Raw genomic sequence first — 18,203 nt, 5'->3', positions numbered from 1 at the left:
CAAAGGAATGTGAATGAAGAAGAAGGTGAGGAAGTCATGAGCGCACTTAGTAGATGTTGTACAGGGATGGCAGCAGTGTGCGGGAAGATGTAAGCTTCCTGTCAATGCGTCCATGTTTCTGTCTGTGTGATAGAAAACAAACCCTTTTCCTGTCATAAAAACAGTAGAGCAGGAGATTCACTGGTGGTGGTCACTGCAGACATGTGAGCAGCTGTTGTGGTGTGTGTACATTTTGTGTCTGTGCTGTGTTACATACAGTAACTGGCGCCCTGAGATACAACATTCCTTTTTCAAATTATCTTTCTTTGTTGAAATGAATAGAAATGCCCTGAATCCATTCCTACTTTTTCCCCCTGCTTCGTGAGCAGAGGGGAGGGGTAAGCAGTTACACAGGAACCAGGCAAAAGCTGTATACACACTTTGATAAAATAGCCTGCATGTTCCTTCTCCGCAGCCTCCATCTGCTCATGTGGTCACATGGCATCTGTCTGCCTCATAATCCCAAACTTATCTCAATTTATCCTCAAAGTGTTGCATAATTGAGTTGGTGAGCGTGTTTGTGCAGTAACCCGAGCTCTTCTTTTTCACCGTCATCTTGTCCTTCTTCTGCGCTCCCAGCCAGGAGGCGAGGAGTGAAAAGAAGCCCGACAACAACTGCGGCTTCCCGCTGCGGTCCTGGCAAACCTCGCACTGGGCCGCAGCCAATAGGCGGCTCATGAAAAGACGAGAGTGGCGGCCAGGAGGAGATGGAGGAGCGTCCCGGACGCGAATGACCCGCTTGGCCCTGGCAGCGGCCTCAGCACCAGTTGTCACCGCCTTAATCCGCCCAGCGCGATGACCTCATCGCAGCCACCCGGCCTCTGTGGCTGGGGTGACCTCACCTACTCGAACAGCGGACACAAACATGCCCAGGCAAGTGGCGCTAACATGGGAAATAGCATTTTGACGTGCAACACCTTGTTCTTCTACTTTAGGCGCTCCCATTACGCAGCGGTCTAACTAACTCTTCCTTGGAGATTCTCCCAAATGTGACAGCGTTACTGAATTCCACTGATCTTTGTGTGTATTTTGGTGTCTCATCTGGCCTGAAGATGGTGTCAAAATGGATCCTTTTGAGAATATGCCATGAAAATGCATTGCGCAAGGCCCTGTTCATCACCCAACATTTAAGTCAAAGTCAAAGTCAAAGTCAGCTTTATTGTCAATTTCTCCACATGCCAAAGACACACAAAGAAACCGAAATTTCGTTCCCCCCTATCCCACGGTGACAAGACATGGCTCACAACAGACAAACAAGTAAACAAGTATAACAAAAGCGTGCTGAATAAATAATGAATAAATAACACAACAATCAATAAATAAATAAATAAATAAATAAATGGGAGGAGCAGAAAAAAAAGGAGCAAGTGCGCGTACAGCAGACATTCCCGAAAATAGCGCAACAGTGCCGCACGCTACGCAGAAGGGGGTAGCGAGTTCAGGGCCCTAACAGCCTGGAGAAAGAAGCTGTTGGCGAGTCTGGTGGTGCGGGAGCGCAGGCTCCTGTACCTCTTCCCAGAGGGCAGAAGGTCAAACAAAGAGTGAGCCGGGTGACTCACATCTCTGGCAATCGAGGTTGCCTTGCGGGCGACATGGGAGGTGTAAATGTCCTTCAGGGAGGGTAGCGAAGCACCAATAATCTTACCAGCCGTATTCACTATGCGCTGCAGGGCCTTCAAGTTCTGTTCAGTGCAGTTACCACCCCAGACAGCGATGCAACTGGTGAGGACGCTCTCAATGGTGCCACGGTAAAATGTAGACAGGACTGCCTGAGGAGCACATGCACGCCTGAGCTTCCGCAGGAAGTACAAGCGGCGCTGAGCTTTCTTTGCCAGTGACGAGGTGTTTTCGGACCAGGAGAGGTCCTCACTGATGTGCACCCCCAGGAACTTGGTGCAGCTCACCCTCTCCACCACAGCACCGTCGATGATCAGCGGCAGGTGTGTTGTGTGACCCTTCCGGAAGTCAACAATCATTTCCTTGGTCTTATTGACGTTCAGCAGGAGGTTGTTGTCCCTGCACCACGTGGTCAGAAGGTCAACTTCCGACCTGTACCGAGTCTCGTCGCCCTTCGTGATGAGACCCACCAGAGTCGTGTCGTCAGCAAACTTCACTATGCGGTTGTCGCTGTAGGTCGCAGTGCAGTCATGCGTCAGCAGGGTGAAGAGCAATGGACTGAGCACGCAGCCCTGGGGGGCTCCCGTGCTCAGCGTGATGCTGGCGGAGATTTTGTCGCCAACACGCACCACCTGAGGCCTCTGACAGAGGAAGTCCAGTATCCAGTTGCAGAGGGAGGTACTGAGGCCCAGCTCGTCGAGTTTGCAGATGAGTCGCTGCGGCACAATGGTGTTGAAGGCAGAGCTGAAGTCCACAAACAGCAACCTCACATATGAGTCCTTTCTCTCCAGGTGGGTGAGGGCCGAGTGGAGGGCAGAGCAGATGGCATCCTCAGAGGACCGCTTGGCACGGTACGCAAACTGGAAAGGGTCAATGGTGGGGGGGAGAACGGACTTGATGTGCTCCATGACCAGCCGCTCAAAGCACTTCATGATGATGGGCGTCAGTGCCACAGGGCGGTAGTCATTGAAGCAGGACGGTGCACGAGGGGACGATGGCCTGCTGCAGGGAAACGTTAAAGATGTCCGTGAAGACACCCGACAGCTCCCCAGCACAGTCCTTCAGCTCGACCCGGGATGTTGTCGGGGGCCGCCTTACGGCAAAAGCGCCCTCCTCACACCGTGTGGGGGGGGAGTGGACTTCAGTGCTGTTCTGGGCGTCGAAGCGAGCAAAGAAGCGGTTCAGATCGTTCAGTACGTGAAAACCAAAATGAATGAGCAATTACTAATTGCATGTGTCACACAAACAGCCCAATCATATGCAGATACTTCATTTAACAAAGCTCCATATTGTACATAACAACATCAGACCCTAAAGAGATGATAAACAAACACAAATGTACACAATGTAAGTGAACGCACAGAAGAACCACGCGCACGTGCACACGCGCGCGCACACGCACACACGCACACACACACACAGGCACACACACGTACACGTGCGCGCTACGTGAAAGTAAAGAGACACTTGCTCTTGTTGGCACCTCCCCCCATCACACATACGACGCCCCCACTCCTTCATCCCAGCTGTCACAACTGCAATTACTCTACAAATACACAACACACAAACACACACGTTCACACTTACTTACCCACACACCACACGCACTTTCTTTCAAACACACACTGCACGCTGCACTTTTTGCGCTCACACCTTGTGTGTGTGTTTGTTGTCATAATTTAATTTAAAAAATCAAATCATACACAATGCAACACTCATAATACTTAAAATACTTTAAAATATGTTATACAAATTTTTTTTCTAGCGCACGCACGCACACACACACACACACACACACACACACACACACACACACACACACACACACACACACACACACACACACACACACACACACACACACACACACACACAAACACAGCTGAATGAGCATGTGAGGCAGCCAATTGATCAACAGTTGTTGAGACTAGGTTGGTTTGAGCGAGTGGTCAGCCACCACAGTCAATGGTTTTGGGCACCTGAGCCTGCGTAAACTGACATGTCGACGGGTGGAGGCCTACACACTGATGACCACGCGTACATTAAACACCTTCTTCAACAAATGGTTCTCAAAAATCGGACCCTTTTTTTACATTGTGTTTGCCTCATAGCAGAAGTGCCAAAGTCTTTGTGCGTGGCCTTTCATTTGAAAAAGCAAACAAAAGACCAAAATAATGTCGTTCATCTGAAATGAGCTGTCAGCATAGTTCATCCATACAAGATGGTAAGGGAGCCCGACGTCGGTCCGTTCCGTATTAAACCTTCAGCTGTTGCCGTGGTGACAGCTGCCCGGGCGGGTAGAACCAATCAGTCGGAATGCGCTGCAGAGGCTACTGGATGATTTGGAGGGAAGACGGGAACGATATAGTTCCTGCCAGTCACCTTCTCTTGCAGCAACCTCTGCAACTTTTGGGCTTGTTCGAGCAAGCGCAAAGCTGGAATACTTCAATTTGAGCTGCAGTTGGCGGCAAATGTCTGAGACCATGCCAGAGCCACACAGTCCTCTTAGACCACTTGGAAGCATCTTTAAAGCAAGATGACTGTCACTCAAGCAAATTATTTTTGACATTTCAGCAAACCTCCCTGTGGGTTATCGTCTCTACGCGGCCTGACGCGTTCACGCTCAAATTCAGACCAACACTGGGCGGGAAACTAAAGCCACACTTCCTGCACCAAAGTCACGCAAGTGGAGCACTGTGCTGGCCCGTCAGCCCGTTCAAAAAAATGGTCCAAAAAAAATCTTAAGATGATAAAATAATGATTTAAAAAGAGATTGACTCTAAAACTACAACGTAAAACTACAACGTGGTCTATATGTAAAAAAAAACATGGCCTGGTTAAAACAAAAAACAAAACAAAAAAAACATGCTAAATGGGATGGTTAAGAAAAAAAATGCATAAAAATACACCAAAAAACACATGGTTAATGCATTTATAAAAACATGTTAAAATGGGGGTGGTTATTGGTTAAAAAAATAAAAACAGTAAACGCTAACGAAAATATGGTTGAGCAAATAAATAAAATAAGTGAGTTAGGAAAAATGGAAATGGGTAAACTGGTTTAAAAAACAACTCCTGTAAAGGTGTCGCCCTCTGGTGGAGTTGCATTGCATCACTCACGTCTTTTACGTGTGGATAAATAGCGTCCTCTATCGCGGTATTGCAGTGGTGCGTTCACTTGCATTAGCTGCTGCCCAAATTGACACCGACACAGATACGGCCCGCCCCTTCAGGTGTGCGTCTCCACACAGGTGGAACCCATTCTCTAAATGAGCAGCACCAACTCCACTGCTTTCCAAACAAACATGAAATGTAACCTTCAACTCAAGCTAGCATGTCAAGATTTCCAGTTTAATCAAAAATTGACATAGATACTAAAGTGTTTTTTTTTTAAAACTTTACTCTACCAAGTATGTATTCTAAAAGACTACATTCAAAACATGGCATTTACTCACCTACGGGTGGGAGCCGCTCGAGAATATGGCGTTAGGGTTAGGGAAGCCTAACTGCAAACAATAACATTGTTTTATGTTCCTCCCGGCATCAAGCAGTCATATCCAAATGGGAAGTGAGCAAACAGAAAAGAGCTCATGCATGATGCGCCGCCATGTTGAAGTTGCCGGATGGGAAACGGCTTGTTCTCACTTAGGCATGACGTCGTCTCGCTGGCAGGTAAAATGGCTCCATCCTCCAGTTTGTTGTCGAGATCCTAATAGTCAAGTTGGTGCTTAAAATGGGCCTCCACTGCAGAAAGAAAGGGGGAGGGAGGTGTCACAAACACAAATAACATGCAAATAACATGCTTCAATGTAATGCTACCAAAATGTGCACACTCCAAAGAGCAGCTTTGTACATATTTGGATTGCTCAGCGGGCATGCAGGAATGAGCAGAGATGCTTTTCCCACTGGTGTCTCATGCTTATCACGCCGCCGAGCCCGCGCCTATCGGATGCCGGATCTGACGCCTCCTCTGAGCTGCACGCTTTTTAACTTCAGGTCCATGTGGGTGTATAATCTCTTCAAATGGATGACTAAAGTTAAGCAGGAGGCCACCCAGCTGGAGATGGAACATACCGGCATACTCTTGAGGGAGCATTGGGCAGCCGATGAACATGTGAAATGCCGCTATCCAGCCTGTCCGTTCCTTCTCGCTCTCACACGCAAAAAGATAGGTCCTGTCCGGCGTGGCCACGGTGATTCCGTACTGCCAGCGGGAGCTGTGAACACCCGGCGGGAGGCCCGGCAGGACGTCGTAGCCATTTTCCTGACTGCCGATGAAGACCTGGCCTCGCGCGTAGGCGTCCTTGCAAAGCAGGCACTCGCGTCAGCCCAAAGGACATGAGTCGGGAAGGTGGTGCCGGCAGACCCACCAGGGGATCTTTGAAGTACATGAGCCTCCTCTCATCCATGCAGAACCATCTCTTCTTAAAGCCCTCTGTGTGCTGCACATGCGAAAACCATGATGAGGCGTAATTTTACTGCGTATGGGCGAGAACGACCGACTTCACCTTGGGACCGGTCTTCTCCATAAAGCCCTGTTTCACATAGTCCCTGGTTAACTTGGGCAGCAGCTGGAAGAACAGAACAAGAAAAAGAGTTGATTGATGTCATTAGTTGATTGCCGATGAGCAGCCATCGCAAGACTTACGTCAGCCACAGGAGCTCCGGGGAAGGCCACCCGCAGGTAGCTCAATCTGGCCGCTCGGATGGCATTGAACCAGTCCACCATTTCCTTTGGAGAACGACACTTTCCTCACCAAGCCGCTCAAAGCGCAAAATCACAAGCGCCGGATCGAGAGCCAGAGCCACTGTGGCCTTGCAGTGTGAAATTCATGTAAATCGTAAGCAGACTTTCCAAAAGCCTCGCGAGGTTCCGCTGTTGGCCTAAAAGACACAGTTGGCCATTTTGCCATTTCCAGGTGTCTGTGTTGTCGAGATGTCGGCTGATTGCAGCTCGGCAGTTGTCGAGGTGAAATTTGGCAGGCAGCCCTAACCGTGAGCGGCCACGCCGGCCGATTCCCAAAAAGACTGCCGTTTTGATTGCAAGCGTCCGTTTGGGAGAGGTCCTTGGGAGAAAACTAGTGCGAATCGTTTTCTTCGATTGTTATCAGATTGGAATGACGTACTGTAGTTCAGACAGACGATGGGCAGAAAATGACTCCAAGTTTGGCTGTAGAGCACAAACCTCCTTTGAATGGGCGCACGATCAACGTCATCTGTAGGTGCCAATCTCGGCGAATGCGCGCAGCTGCATGAAGCGGCATTGAATTGCGCATAGCTAGCGGCGCACCTTGCCATCCTCGTGGTAGACAAAGAGATTGCGAGGGTTCTCATCCTTCAGGTAGCTTATCTGAAGACCGTGGGCTGTGCCAATTTTAATGGGCTGGAAGGTGGTGTTCAGTGTAGCGATGCTCATGATCGCTTTGGGCTCTCTCCCCTGTGCAATATACAAAAAAATGGCTGCATTTGTCCAACATTTGTCTACTGCTGAAGTTCCGCTTTCTATCATGGAGAAATGCATTTGCAGTATTTGTCTCTTCTACAAGAAGCTCACACGACAATCTTCACCACTCACATCGTGCTTGTTGAAATACTTGAGCACCCCCTCTTGTTCGCACAGGACGAATTTTCGGCTGAGATACTGTCCGTTATTTTTGCCTCGTTTCCATAGAAACCCCTCCCGGTAGCCTAGCACACAACGACACCACAGTGCGAAATTATATTCCGGGCGCCGCAACAGGAGCTGCAAACATCCCGACACATAAATACAGGTGGTCAAATGCCATGTGGCCACCGTCCTGCAAGTAACAATAGTATTTTTGTGTGCGCAGGCGGCATCTTCACATGGAGCGTGAGCACACTCCGCCTTGCTCTTAAGAGGTGAAAATATCCCAAAGACGGCTTGTTTTTCTTTTGTGGCAAAAACTGGGCTTTGCCCCGTTGTGTGCGCGCTCACTGAAATCGACTGGACCCATCGTATTTGTTTCCAACGCTCCAAGTGTTTGCAAACCAGAAATTGCACTGCAGGAAGATGTGGCTTATCGTTGCATAACACAGGCCCCGACACCACAGAGACAAAAGCGACAGCGTCATCTTCTTCCTTTCGAGTGTGCTGCAAGTCTGAAATGGATGATCATGCGCTTCCTTCCCCTGCAAAGAGTGTACAAGGGAAGCGTGGCATGTCGGATTATCCATTGGAATCGGCCATTCGGAACACGCAGAGTCACTTGCAAACGGTGCCCCGTTCTTCCTGGCAGCCGCATTACTGAATAGCACAATAAGACAAGGAGCGACTGACGGAGGATGCCCGCACTGAGCAAGGGTGCACCAATCAGATCCACATGCTCCACTTGGATCAGTTTGGTTAGCCTAATACTAGCAAACAAGGTAAAAAGCCGCAAAACCAAATAGCATTCGCGTCAACCGGTTCAAACGCAAACGGTGGATCGACACAAACACCAATTCGATTCATGTCCCGTGGACAGATGACTTGAGACTTCAAGTGTCGTTGATGATGAACACAAACCCAAAGGAGGAAGTAGTTTACTTTGGTTGTGCTTCAACTGAAAGATTTGCATCTCCCAGACATTCTCTGGTGCACGTAGATTAAAAAAAGAAGAAGAAGAATGAGCGAAAGTACACATCTTTAAAGAAAGGGGTGCTTGAGGAGAGTGACACATGGCTGGCCTACAGCATACAGGCATGAACTCTTACCTACTGAGTAGGACTCCTGCCTACCCCCCGGCATGAACTCCTTCCTCTCGTACTTGGCGCGGATCCACTGCTCCCGTAAAAGCCTGCCGGACCAGACGACAATTGTTAGGTTTCATTGTTGATTGCGGTGCATTCCAAACCTTAACTTTGTTATCCTTGTAAGATACGAGTAGCCCGACTTGTTAGTTTTCCAAGATGCCTACGGACAAAAGTTTGGCATGTCACTCACGCACAGTCTTTGTGAGTGGGTCGAAAGTAGAACGCGGGGACCGTCTGCTCGTAAGTAGCCTTGGCTGCGTGGTTGCCCACTGAGTCCATCAACTGCATGAGGGAAGGAAGAGAGAAATGTCATGTTTGGTGACAATATGCGTGCAAGCTGCTCCAGCATGCATGCTTTTTTTTTTTTCACTGGAAAAAAACAGCGTTCACCTCGAGCTGTGCTGTGGTCCATGGGTCCAGCAGGAGAGACTTCACCTTGCTGATGTGTGCGATGTTTCTGTGAAGGCCTGAGCAGCTGTGGCACACAAACACGCCTAGGGTGTACGATGCCCACTCTGGAGCTACAACATGCACACACATGCGCATGCACGCGCGCACGCATGCACACGAAATGTTTTGACTTCTAGTCCAGGGTATTCTGGCAAAATCTCTTATGAACAGTCAGTCTTTGAAGTGCCCTTGTAAAGTGCCAAAAAGTAGCCCAAAATTGCCACTCATGAAAATGGGGCTCTTAGTCATAGAACAGTGCCCTCCATAATTATTGGCTTCAAATGAATTCCAGTTGAACTGCAAAAGCGTACTTTCGCATGCAAAATTGTAGAAAGGCTTGAACAGATACAGAATCAAGATACTCCCATGAGCACCTCTATCCCCAGACCTCAATCCCATGAGAACCTGTGGAGAAGAACCAGGTTGCGGCATGATTTTGAGTTATTGTGCAAAGAGGAACAGTTGAAAATCACTCTTTCTGTACTCTGTCACCTCGAGAAACAATATTGGAGAAGAGCAGGTGCCGTTTTATTGGCAAAAGGCGTGGCTGCAAAGTATTAACAGACGTGCTTTGGAGTACATATAAGAATTATTTCATAATTTTATATTTTGTTACCACTGAATAAATATGCTTGATTTGTTTTTCATTTTGGTGTATGTCCATATTATTTACGGGGATAAAATTAATTCAAGGCGGCTCGGTGGCGCACTGGGTAGCACGTCCGCCTCACAGTTAGGAGGGTGCGGGTTCGATTCCACCTCCGGCCCTCCCTGTGTGGAGTTTGCATGTTCTCCCCGGGCCCGCGTGGGTTTTCTCCGGGCACTCCGGTTTCCTCCCACATTCCAAAAACATGCTTGGTAGGCCGATTGAAGACTCCAAAATTGTCCCTAGGTGTGAGTGTGAGTGCGATTGGTTGTCTGTCTCTGTGTGCCCTCCGATTGGCTGGCAACCAGTTCAGGGTGTCCCCCGCCTACTGCCCGATGACGGCTGGGATAGGCTCCAGCACGCCCGCGACCCCCGTGGGGACTAAGCGGTTCAGAAAATGGATGGATGGATGGAAAATTAATTCATCAAGAGCTAAAGAACACAACGGGTGCCAATGATTATGAGAGCGGTGGATATAATTGATATCTTTTGATGTATGAGCTTCTCCTTGAGCAGCAAAAACAAAAAAAACCTTAGGTGTTTTTTGATGGAGCTATAGAAGTGACCAAAAATAATAAGAAGTCACAATTAGTTGAAAGTGCACACGAAAAGCGCTGTGAAACGATACAATTATTTAAAACAATTGCCCCAAATTTATGTTTGTCATTTTTCTAAATGCATCATGATGCATATCGTTAACAAGCTAATATCCGCTGTTCGCATGGAACACACCCCCTCCGAGTCTGCGGCCTCGGTGTGCGTACGTTTGATAGGAAGTCATTTCAGGGGTGGCGCGCTGAAGTCACTCAGCAGCTGTCTTCTATCATCGTCAGCGCCCTACTTAAGACATACTCAATACTCAACCACCGGCCTAATTTTACGACTTGAGCCAATCCTGGACCTGCTTTAGCTCCCTCGTCACAGCCTGTCGCCTTGCCTACGCAGCAAACGCAAATTGGTAATTATCTCCACTGATAAACATTTGTTTGTTATGCATTTGGGTCCTCCCGGAACCCGGACAATTCTATAAGCTTCTGGAGGGGTACAACATGTTATTGTTGCTCATGTGTTTATGTGAGACAAAAGCACGTATCTACCTGTCGCTCCGCAGTCCGCACAGTGACTATTTCCTGGTTTGTCCAGAAGTTCCATCAGCCTCTTTCTGCTGTTTTCTCGCTCTGAAAACATCTTCAAGGCGACTCTCCTCGCCAGGTTACAAAGTTCAACTCCCGTACGACCAGAAGACGACGCTGTACGACAGGCTGCACAGAGGTAGAGAAGCTCGACGAAAGCTAACGAGAGCCCTCTAGCGTCATTGGCGTGTATTGCATTGAGATTGCAATTGGACCGGGGTCCTCAGTTTACGAGTTTCCAAATGCTTATGTAAACCGCAAGGCAGTTGTAAAGACTTTTACGAAAACTAAAAAAAAACACTTAAATGTAATTGAAATGTGAAACGTTAGATGGAGCTGTAACTGAGCAGCAGTTAGCGTTTCAGCAATCTGGTTGTTTCAAGGGAATAACTGACAGTGGTGTAAATTCACATTGACCATTAAATATATATGTATACTTTTTTGGATGAGAGTAGCAAATGTGAATTGTTGTACATGTATTCCAAATAGAAGTCTTAACGAGACAGTTTTCTTCTTGCGGTAAAGCCAAACTTGCATCTAACGTAGTAACGGCATAGTTGGCACGTCTGCCTCAGAGCTGTGAGGTTGAAGGGTCAAAGCTGGTCAAGACAGAGCACTGTAGAAAATCGCTTAATTTAATCCTACTGCTTGGAGGTTACAAACGACTTGTGTAGAAATCATAAAACCAAATAACCACTGGTAATGTTTCATAAGTTTTTTTATTTTTCAAACTCTAAAAGTCAATACAGAGTAAAAAGGATCATCGTCTCATTGGACTCATCAGAACCAACAGAATTTACAAGAAACTTGTACTGACAGAAAAAAACAATCCAAGAGGACAACATGTCTTACAACTTTGTTTTCTTGTAAATTTGCAATAATAAAAAAAGAAGAAATAGCATTCAAAGATTTTTATCTGGATGAGTTAGAGCTGGAGCGAGAGCGATGACGCCTGCGACCGGGTGATCGGGAACGAGAGCGGCGGCGGGCTGGCGAACGCCTCCTCGGAGAGCGGGACCTGAAAGGACGTTGGAAAAAAACATGTCAAAAGAAGCCTCCTAGACGAGCTCAAGGTAAGTCAAAAGTGGTGGCAGTGTTTCTTTCACACAAGCACAAATGGGAACTGTTCATTAAATCTGGGTAAAAAAATTCTATGTAATCGGTTTTGAATCAATACCATTAAAATTTGACAATCGATTCATAGGACATTAATTTGATAATTGTAATACACCCATGGTGCGCACTGGAGTTATTTTTCTGCCGCAGGCCCACAGCAATCTCGTGCGCGATGACGTCATGCGTGAAGACATTCAAGCGCAAATTCACAAAATGGCGGAGGCAGGGAAAACACCGCTCAGCAAGTCGTCCCAGCTGAAGTTTGGATCAATTTCGCATTTAAAACAACAAAAGACTGAGCCGGATAGATCCATGGTGGTGTGCAAGACATGCGGAGCCACGCTCAGTTATTGTAGAAATACTACAAACCTCCAAAACCACTTGACAAGGTACCATACTAGTACGTTGGCTTCCGACAACAAGCCGCCCAGGGCAAAACCAAAGAAACCTAGGGACGTACTAACGTTACCATCCAAGTCTCCACGGGCCAGTCAAAGTGTGAACTGTCAAAGTTACAAAAGTAACAGGATTTGCCTTGAGAGATAAATTTTAGTTTTGTTATTATTTTGCACTGAAACAATGCCTTTATGTAATTTGTTGCTAATGTACAGTCACTTGCACTTTCCAGACTGACAACACTTTTTTACAGTTAATGTGGAATGTCACATTTAATTCAAGTTTGCACTTGAAACCTGACGAGAAGAAATAGTCATGTGTATTTTTCAACAGAGATGAGCTATTATTTAAGAGCAGGTTGAATCGATTCCACCCAAATTGAATCTCAATCGATTTTAGAACCTTCAGAATCGAAATTGAATCGATTTAGGAAATTGGCCATGATACCCAGCCCACCTGTTCATTGTGAACACAGCTGAAAGAGGGCACACGTACACTTGTTTAAGTTCATGATCGACAGTTTTTTACTTCCCTTGTCCGAAAGATTCCCCCCCCCCCCGAAATGAGGAGGACTGACCTTCTCCTCATGCGGGGTGGGCTGCGTCGCCACATGGGCGGGGGAGGGGGCATTCTGCGAGGGGGAGACAGGCGACGGGGCGGAGGACGGACCCTCTGGGGCAGCACGGCGGCCGCTGTGATCTCCTGTCCATCAATCTGACCTATGAAGGCACGCAGTCAACAATTCGGCCAAGACAAGAACAAATATTTGACGGAGATGTACTAAGCCGCCCGCGCCTTGTCCCGACAGCTGACAACATCGTTAGACCGCAAACGATACCTCCGTCCATGTACTTGAGAGCCTTCTGGGCCTCTTCGGGGCTCTCGTACTCGACGTACGCGAAGCCCTTGGACATGTGCGGGACCTGCCTCTCCATCGGCATCTCCACCGACTTGATTTTGCCGTAGGTGGCAAAAATCTCCTGGATGTGATCCTGTGTGCCAGCGAGAAGAAAACCGGACATTTATCATTTTTCTGTTATGGATAGCGGGGCAAATGTTTGAGTGTCAAAAGGGCAGACCTTGGTGACATTCCTAGTCAGCCGCCCCAAGTGAACCTTGGTTGGTTTGGGGCTGGGGGTTCTTTTCCTTCTCTCCTTTTCTTTATCTTTTTCTTTATCCTTTTCTTCTCCCCTCTTCTGTGTTTTGGACCTGTACATTCACGCCGTCAACAACAAGGGCAACGGTCATGCCAAACAAGTTCAACTCGGGGCGGAATATCAAGCCAGACTCACGCCGAGCGGGAGCGGCGGCGGGCGTCGTGGCGCCGGCGGCTGGGGCTGGGCGATCCTGAGGAGCTGGACGAGGAGGAGGATCGCGAGCTGGAAGAGCCAGAGCGGCTGCTTCCGGACGAGCTGGAGCCGCTGGATGAGCCCGAGCTGGAACCCGAACTGCTGCTGGAAGAGGAGCTCGATCGGGACCTGATTGTAAACGTGGCTGGTCAGCGTGTAGCTCATTTATGAGGGACGAACTGGGTCAAGCACCCCACGAGCGCTACGGTGTCGACCTCGAGCTGAATTTTCTCAACCTGCGAGTGATTCCACCACTCTTCTGTTCTGAATTTTCTCAACCTGCGAGTGATTCCACCACTCTTCTGTGCCAACAATGGCAAAAAGGCCAATCACACAGGTAGGGCTGCGACTAATGAATATTTTCAGAATCACTTATTCTAGTTCTCTGAATGATCTGATCAAAACTGTTTCTACGGTTTGAAGCAACAAAATGTATGGCAGGTGCAAGTAATGTTCTGGTCCACACCGTAATATATTTGTGACTGTGCAGCTTATGTGCTTATCACATACTATTAATTTGTTTGAATTTGGATCAATTTTGTTCTCTACGAAATCAACTTTGTATGTTTAATTCACCAATGATTTATGGTTGTATGCTTCAGACCTGCTGCTGCTGCTTCCAGTGGAGGCGCTGCGGCGCTTCTTCGCTTTCTCACGTCCTCTGTCCTTTTCGCCGTCCTTGCCGGCAGATTTTTCTTTAGCTCGATCTTTAGTTTTCTCCTCTTCCTTGCGCTTAGTAGGAGATGGAGCCCTTACCGGGAAAAAAGGATTAATGCTGGATATGTTCTTGAAATAAGTATTATGTGGTTTTCTGTTTTTAAGCATCCCCCCCCCCATGCTTGTGGGAAACAACTCCACCGCCTCTTCTGAGATTTACTTTATTTTTCCAGACTTTTTTTTCTTGTCAATAACTGAAGTATTTATTGATTGAAACAGAAATCCAAGGTATTAGGAACACCTCAACATAACGGTAATGACAATTATTATTATTACTGTTACAATTAAGAATATGTTTTTACATAACTACCTGGCCGGCGTCGTCAAGCAAACACGATTTTACAATCTACGTACAGCGCTTGCACCAAATTAATTTAGTAGCGCATTATCAATTAACATGGCCGTGTGGCTACATGCTAGCTAGCTTCACAAATTTAACACATTTTCAAAAATCGTTTTCGGTATAACAGAGTATTGTCAATTTGAGGAACTTGAATTTAGAAAGGCAACACCTGAATACGGTAAAACAACATAGGTAGCAAATAATTTAAACACTGGAGGGAAAAAAATCAAACACGCCGCCATTGAATTTCATTGAGGCCGATTCAAATCAGCAGACGGACTCCACGGGGCTTTTAACAAATCATTAAAATCTCGTCATAGGAAATATGTATAACATCGCGCTGCATGGGAAATCGTTGCATGTAATGAGAATCAGCAAATATCATTATGATCTTAATTGTAACTATTGAATAAAATAGTAAACTTACATGTCTTTTGTTACTGGTGGTGCAATTCCGTGCAACGGCAGGCCTCGGGAAAAGTCGCTGGCTGATGACGACACGACTCGGAAATGACGCCTATACCTGAGCGCCACTTTCGACTCATTTGTTTATGTCTGCGCTCCTCAATACGAATAAATAAATGAATAAAACGAAACGTTAGCTTGGCGACGGAGCAATTTCGAACGAGGCTCGTTTCGAATGTAACCGAGTGTTTTTGTTCTTTTTTTTTACTGCAGGTAAGTGCTCGACGCTAAGCTTTCGCCCTGAATTGATTTTGTACATCACAGCAGGGTTTGATGGGTACTGGAGCATTCACATCGGCTTTTGTGATGCATAGCTGTTTGAATAAATTCTTTACAAAATACTCTATGTGTTAGGGCTTGGTAAACATTTTGCCTAGGGCTGATGTTGAAGCCACGAGCTGTTCATTGATGCAGTACGTTCTCTATCAAGAACTGTTTCTTCAATAGATGGAAAACCAATGATATGGTGTGCTTTGGATCACAAGATGTTCCCTTCCACAGATACAAACCGCGCCATGGGTCGTCTGGACGCCGCCGCCAAGCGCAAAGTGGTGGAGCTGAGGAAAGCTGGCCTGAGTTTCCGCAAGATTAAGGCCGTGCTGGAGCTGGAGAACATTAAGGTCTCGGCGCAGGCCATCTACCTGTTCCTTAGGGAGTTCCAAGGCAGACGACCGGGCAGGGTCAGGCCTCCGGAGGCTGGGAGCAACGCAGCACCGCCGGCGCCCCTGCAAAATCTTGTCGGGAGACTGCAGGAGACCTGGAGCGGCATAGGGCTGCAAGACCTGCTACGGGATGCATCGCGCAACGCCAGCTTGAGTAAGTTGGCCAAGCGGGCATCCACGCAAGCAAATGGCGGTGCCAAAGCGTCCCGCTGCGTGGAAAGCGGCGTAGAGACTGAAATGCACCAGAGACAGCAGCGACAGCAGCGACAGCAGCTGCAGCAGCGACGGCAGTGTGTGGACGATACCGATGTCCAGATCGTGAGCGTCACGTCTCTTGCGCAGTGTCAGCAAAGCCCCGAGAGCAGTGCGGCGACTTGTCCTGTAACAGCGTCTGTGGCCTTGGCCAGGAGGAGGGTGACGCCCTCCCCCGCCACCAGTTCTATGCTGGCGGCCCGTAAACGCATTTTGGATAAAGCGCTGATGCACAGGATGAAGGTCTGATTGTTTGCATTCTTGCCTGTGTCAACAAGCCTGAACATCATTTGAATTTGATCCCTCCAGGTGACATCACTATTGAGGAGAGAACACGCACATGTCCAAAGACAGCAACAACCACCACCGCCATCAGCATCATCATCATCAGCACCAGCAGCAGCAACAACAACAACAGCACCAACATATTATGATCTGACCGCAGAAAAGGTGAGAAAATGAAGGATACGTGATGAGATATGCTTTGGATCATGTGTCCTACCTATCCATAGATAGACAAATGAATTAACAGAAAAATGACATGAGTGTGGCGTGTATGCTGTGGTATGCTTTGGATCATGAGCTGATCACTTCCCTGGACTAGTCTCGATGCGATTGTGATTGCACATGCAATAATTAAGTGTCCTCTTTTTAGAGATGGACACTACATGACACATGATGTGCTATTGTTTGCTTTGTGTTCTTTTACTGATATAGATGGATGTGCTTTATAAGTCCCTGGAAAGAAATTAATACTCTTCATTGATTTTTATTTTTTTTTATTTTTTTGGAGGGGGGTGATTTTGCAAGACATTTCCACTATGATATCAGCCAAAATATAGAGTCTTGTTTCAATCTCATTTCTCAGTCCACACTGGAAGATGGCGGTACAGACATGACCAGACGGTTTGTCCCACAGAGGCCGGGTCTGTCTGTGTGCTCCCTTCACACGGCGCCTCGAGTTGAAATCCAGCTCGCCGGCCGTTCGGCGGCTCCGTTAACGTCACCCGGGGGCGCCGTCCTCCACGCGCGGACCTCTGCTGGTGAGCCGAGCCGAGATACCGGGGCGGGGGGCGCTATTCAGGATCAGATCCGGGTGCTGGGTTGCGAGGTGCGCAGCCTGGGCCTGGCTGTCAAGATGCTGGCGGAGCAGCAGAGCCGCTTGGAGACGGAGCAGGCGCAGCAGACTCACATCCAGAAGCAGATCCTTGGCGTGCTGCAGACCCTGGCGTCCAAAGCAAGACCCTGCGGGAACACCCGGCAAACGCTGAGCAAAACCCCCTCCCCTTCTTGTTTGCCCACCACCTCTTCTGCCTTCAACCAAGACACCTTCAACTTTAACCGAGTCACCTTGGGCCAGTGCAGCCAAACCCAAACGGCCTACGACTCACCGGAGAGTCTGGAACCCGTCGAGCCCTTCAAACTGGCCATCCTGATCCCCGACGGCACGGACGGCTTCCCGCCGTGTAGCAGTACCGAGAACCTCCCACTCACTCACACGCAGCAAGCGTACCCGGCGGGCCCGTACCCTCAACAAAACTGCCAGACTCTCTTGGCGCCCTACGCCCAGTCGTACGCACCCGCCTATGAGTGCTCGCATCCGCAGGGATTCAGCAAGATGGACGATTTCCGGACTACGCAGGATCAACACCTCAATATTATCAAAGTTGAAGGACCCTAGACTGAGTGTAGCCTCTTATTGGATTGGACATATTTATTTCCTAAGTACAATGGAAGTGCGACTGCCAATTTTTTTCCAAAATAAAAATACCACAGGAAATAGAGGAACAGTCCACGGAGTTGGTCGGTTGTGGAAGATGTACAAATATGAACAAATATTTTTTTTGCTATTATAAAAGTCGATACGTGTGTGAGTATGTGTGCAGCCAGCTAGCTAGCTAGCTTTATTAATTCCGGGGGGAAATTCAGGAAATTAATTGTTATAATGTTGATCATCGTCAAAGATATTTTTTTTAATTTAAGTTATTGTTATTGCTAAGATGTTTTTGTTAAGCATACAAATGTCTCATCTTTTGCAAGAGTCCCATTCAGCACCATAGTAGATAAGGTAACGAAAAGACCACGGTTCCATTTCTGTCTGGAATACTGCTTTGACTATTTTCTGGTTCTCCTGTGGTTTGTGAATGCGCCATTTGAACCCAAATTTGTCTTTTAAACGTATTATGTTGGTATTCATTTGGCTTCTAAAGGGTCTAAATTGCAATGAGAGAGAAATGTTTGTGCGCCGTGAGGCGACCAGATGGT

At 47.7% G+C, this 18,203-nt stretch overlaps 4 protein-coding genes across 10 annotated transcripts in view; 2 read left to right on the top strand and 2 right to left on the bottom strand.

The window, feature by feature from the left end:
- The window catches only part of kdelr2a (KDEL endoplasmic reticulum protein retention receptor 2a), a 37,602-nt gene extending 26,119 nt beyond the window's left edge, over positions 1–11,483 (top strand). For 3 of the 5 annotated variants that reach the window (XR_007486764.2, XR_007486765.2, XR_007486763.2), the window contains one exon: positions 619–11,483. The gene's annotated coding sequence lies outside the window, so the exon portion shown is untranslated. The remainder of the gene's footprint in view (positions 1–618) is intronic. The other 2 variants (XR_007486766.2, XR_011088394.1) reach the window with 2 other exon arrangements.
- On the bottom strand, positions 4,987–10,693 carry LOC125983651 (arf-GAP with dual PH domain-containing protein 1). 2 transcript variants are annotated; one of them, XM_049745095.2, is made up of 11 exons: positions 10,603–10,693; positions 8,800–8,930; positions 8,600–8,691; positions 8,371–8,453; positions 7,232–7,344; positions 6,947–7,093; positions 6,305–6,388; positions 6,165–6,227; positions 6,027–6,098; positions 5,731–5,959; positions 4,987–5,400 (listed from the first exon to the last, which is right to left on the bottom strand). In XM_049745095.2, exons 1-11 carry the CDS (start codon positions 10,691–10,693, stop codon positions 5,366–5,368), a joined length of 1,140 nt encoding a protein of 379 aa, XP_049601052.1. In that variant the 3' UTR covers positions 4,987–5,365. The 2 variants fall into 2 exon arrangements, with proteins under 2 accessions (XP_049601052.1, XP_049601053.1); XM_049745096.2 differs by lacking the exon at positions 10,603–10,693 and having other exon boundaries at positions 8,604–8,691; positions 8,800–8,878.
- LOC125983654 (RNA-binding protein with serine-rich domain 1) lies at positions 11,339–15,125 on the bottom strand. 2 transcript variants are annotated; one of them, XM_049745099.2, is made up of 7 exons: positions 14,987–15,125; positions 14,104–14,250; positions 13,443–13,628; positions 13,230–13,359; positions 12,989–13,142; positions 12,728–12,869; positions 11,339–11,656 (listed from the first exon to the last, which is right to left on the bottom strand). In XM_049745099.2, coding segments are annotated over exons 1-7 (867 nt in total). In that variant the 5' UTR covers positions 14,989–15,125; the 3' UTR covers positions 11,339–11,550. The 2 variants fall into 2 exon arrangements, with proteins under 2 accessions (XP_049601056.1, XP_049601059.1); XM_049745102.2 differs by having other exon boundaries at positions 13,443–13,601.
- Positions 15,088–18,119, top strand: LOC125983646 (uncharacterized). The gene is made up of 4 exons (XM_049745086.2): positions 15,088–15,237; positions 15,526–16,181; positions 16,248–16,388; positions 16,807–18,119. The coding sequence occupies exons 2-4, from the start codon at positions 15,540–15,542 to the stop codon at positions 17,617–17,619; spliced, it is 1,596 nt and encodes a 531-aa protein (XP_049601043.1). The 5' UTR covers positions 15,088–15,237; positions 15,526–15,539; the 3' UTR covers positions 17,620–18,119.
- Positions 18,120–18,203: the final 84 nt, after the last annotated feature.

The sequence above is a fragment of the Syngnathus scovelli genome, chromosome 16 (genome assembly GCF_024217435.2).
Source record: "Syngnathus scovelli strain Florida chromosome 16, RoL_Ssco_1.2, whole genome shotgun sequence".
NCBI lineage: Eukaryota > Metazoa > Chordata > Actinopteri > Syngnathiformes > Syngnathidae > Syngnathus > Syngnathus scovelli.
This window is presented reverse-complemented; position numbering and strand designations above follow the sequence as displayed.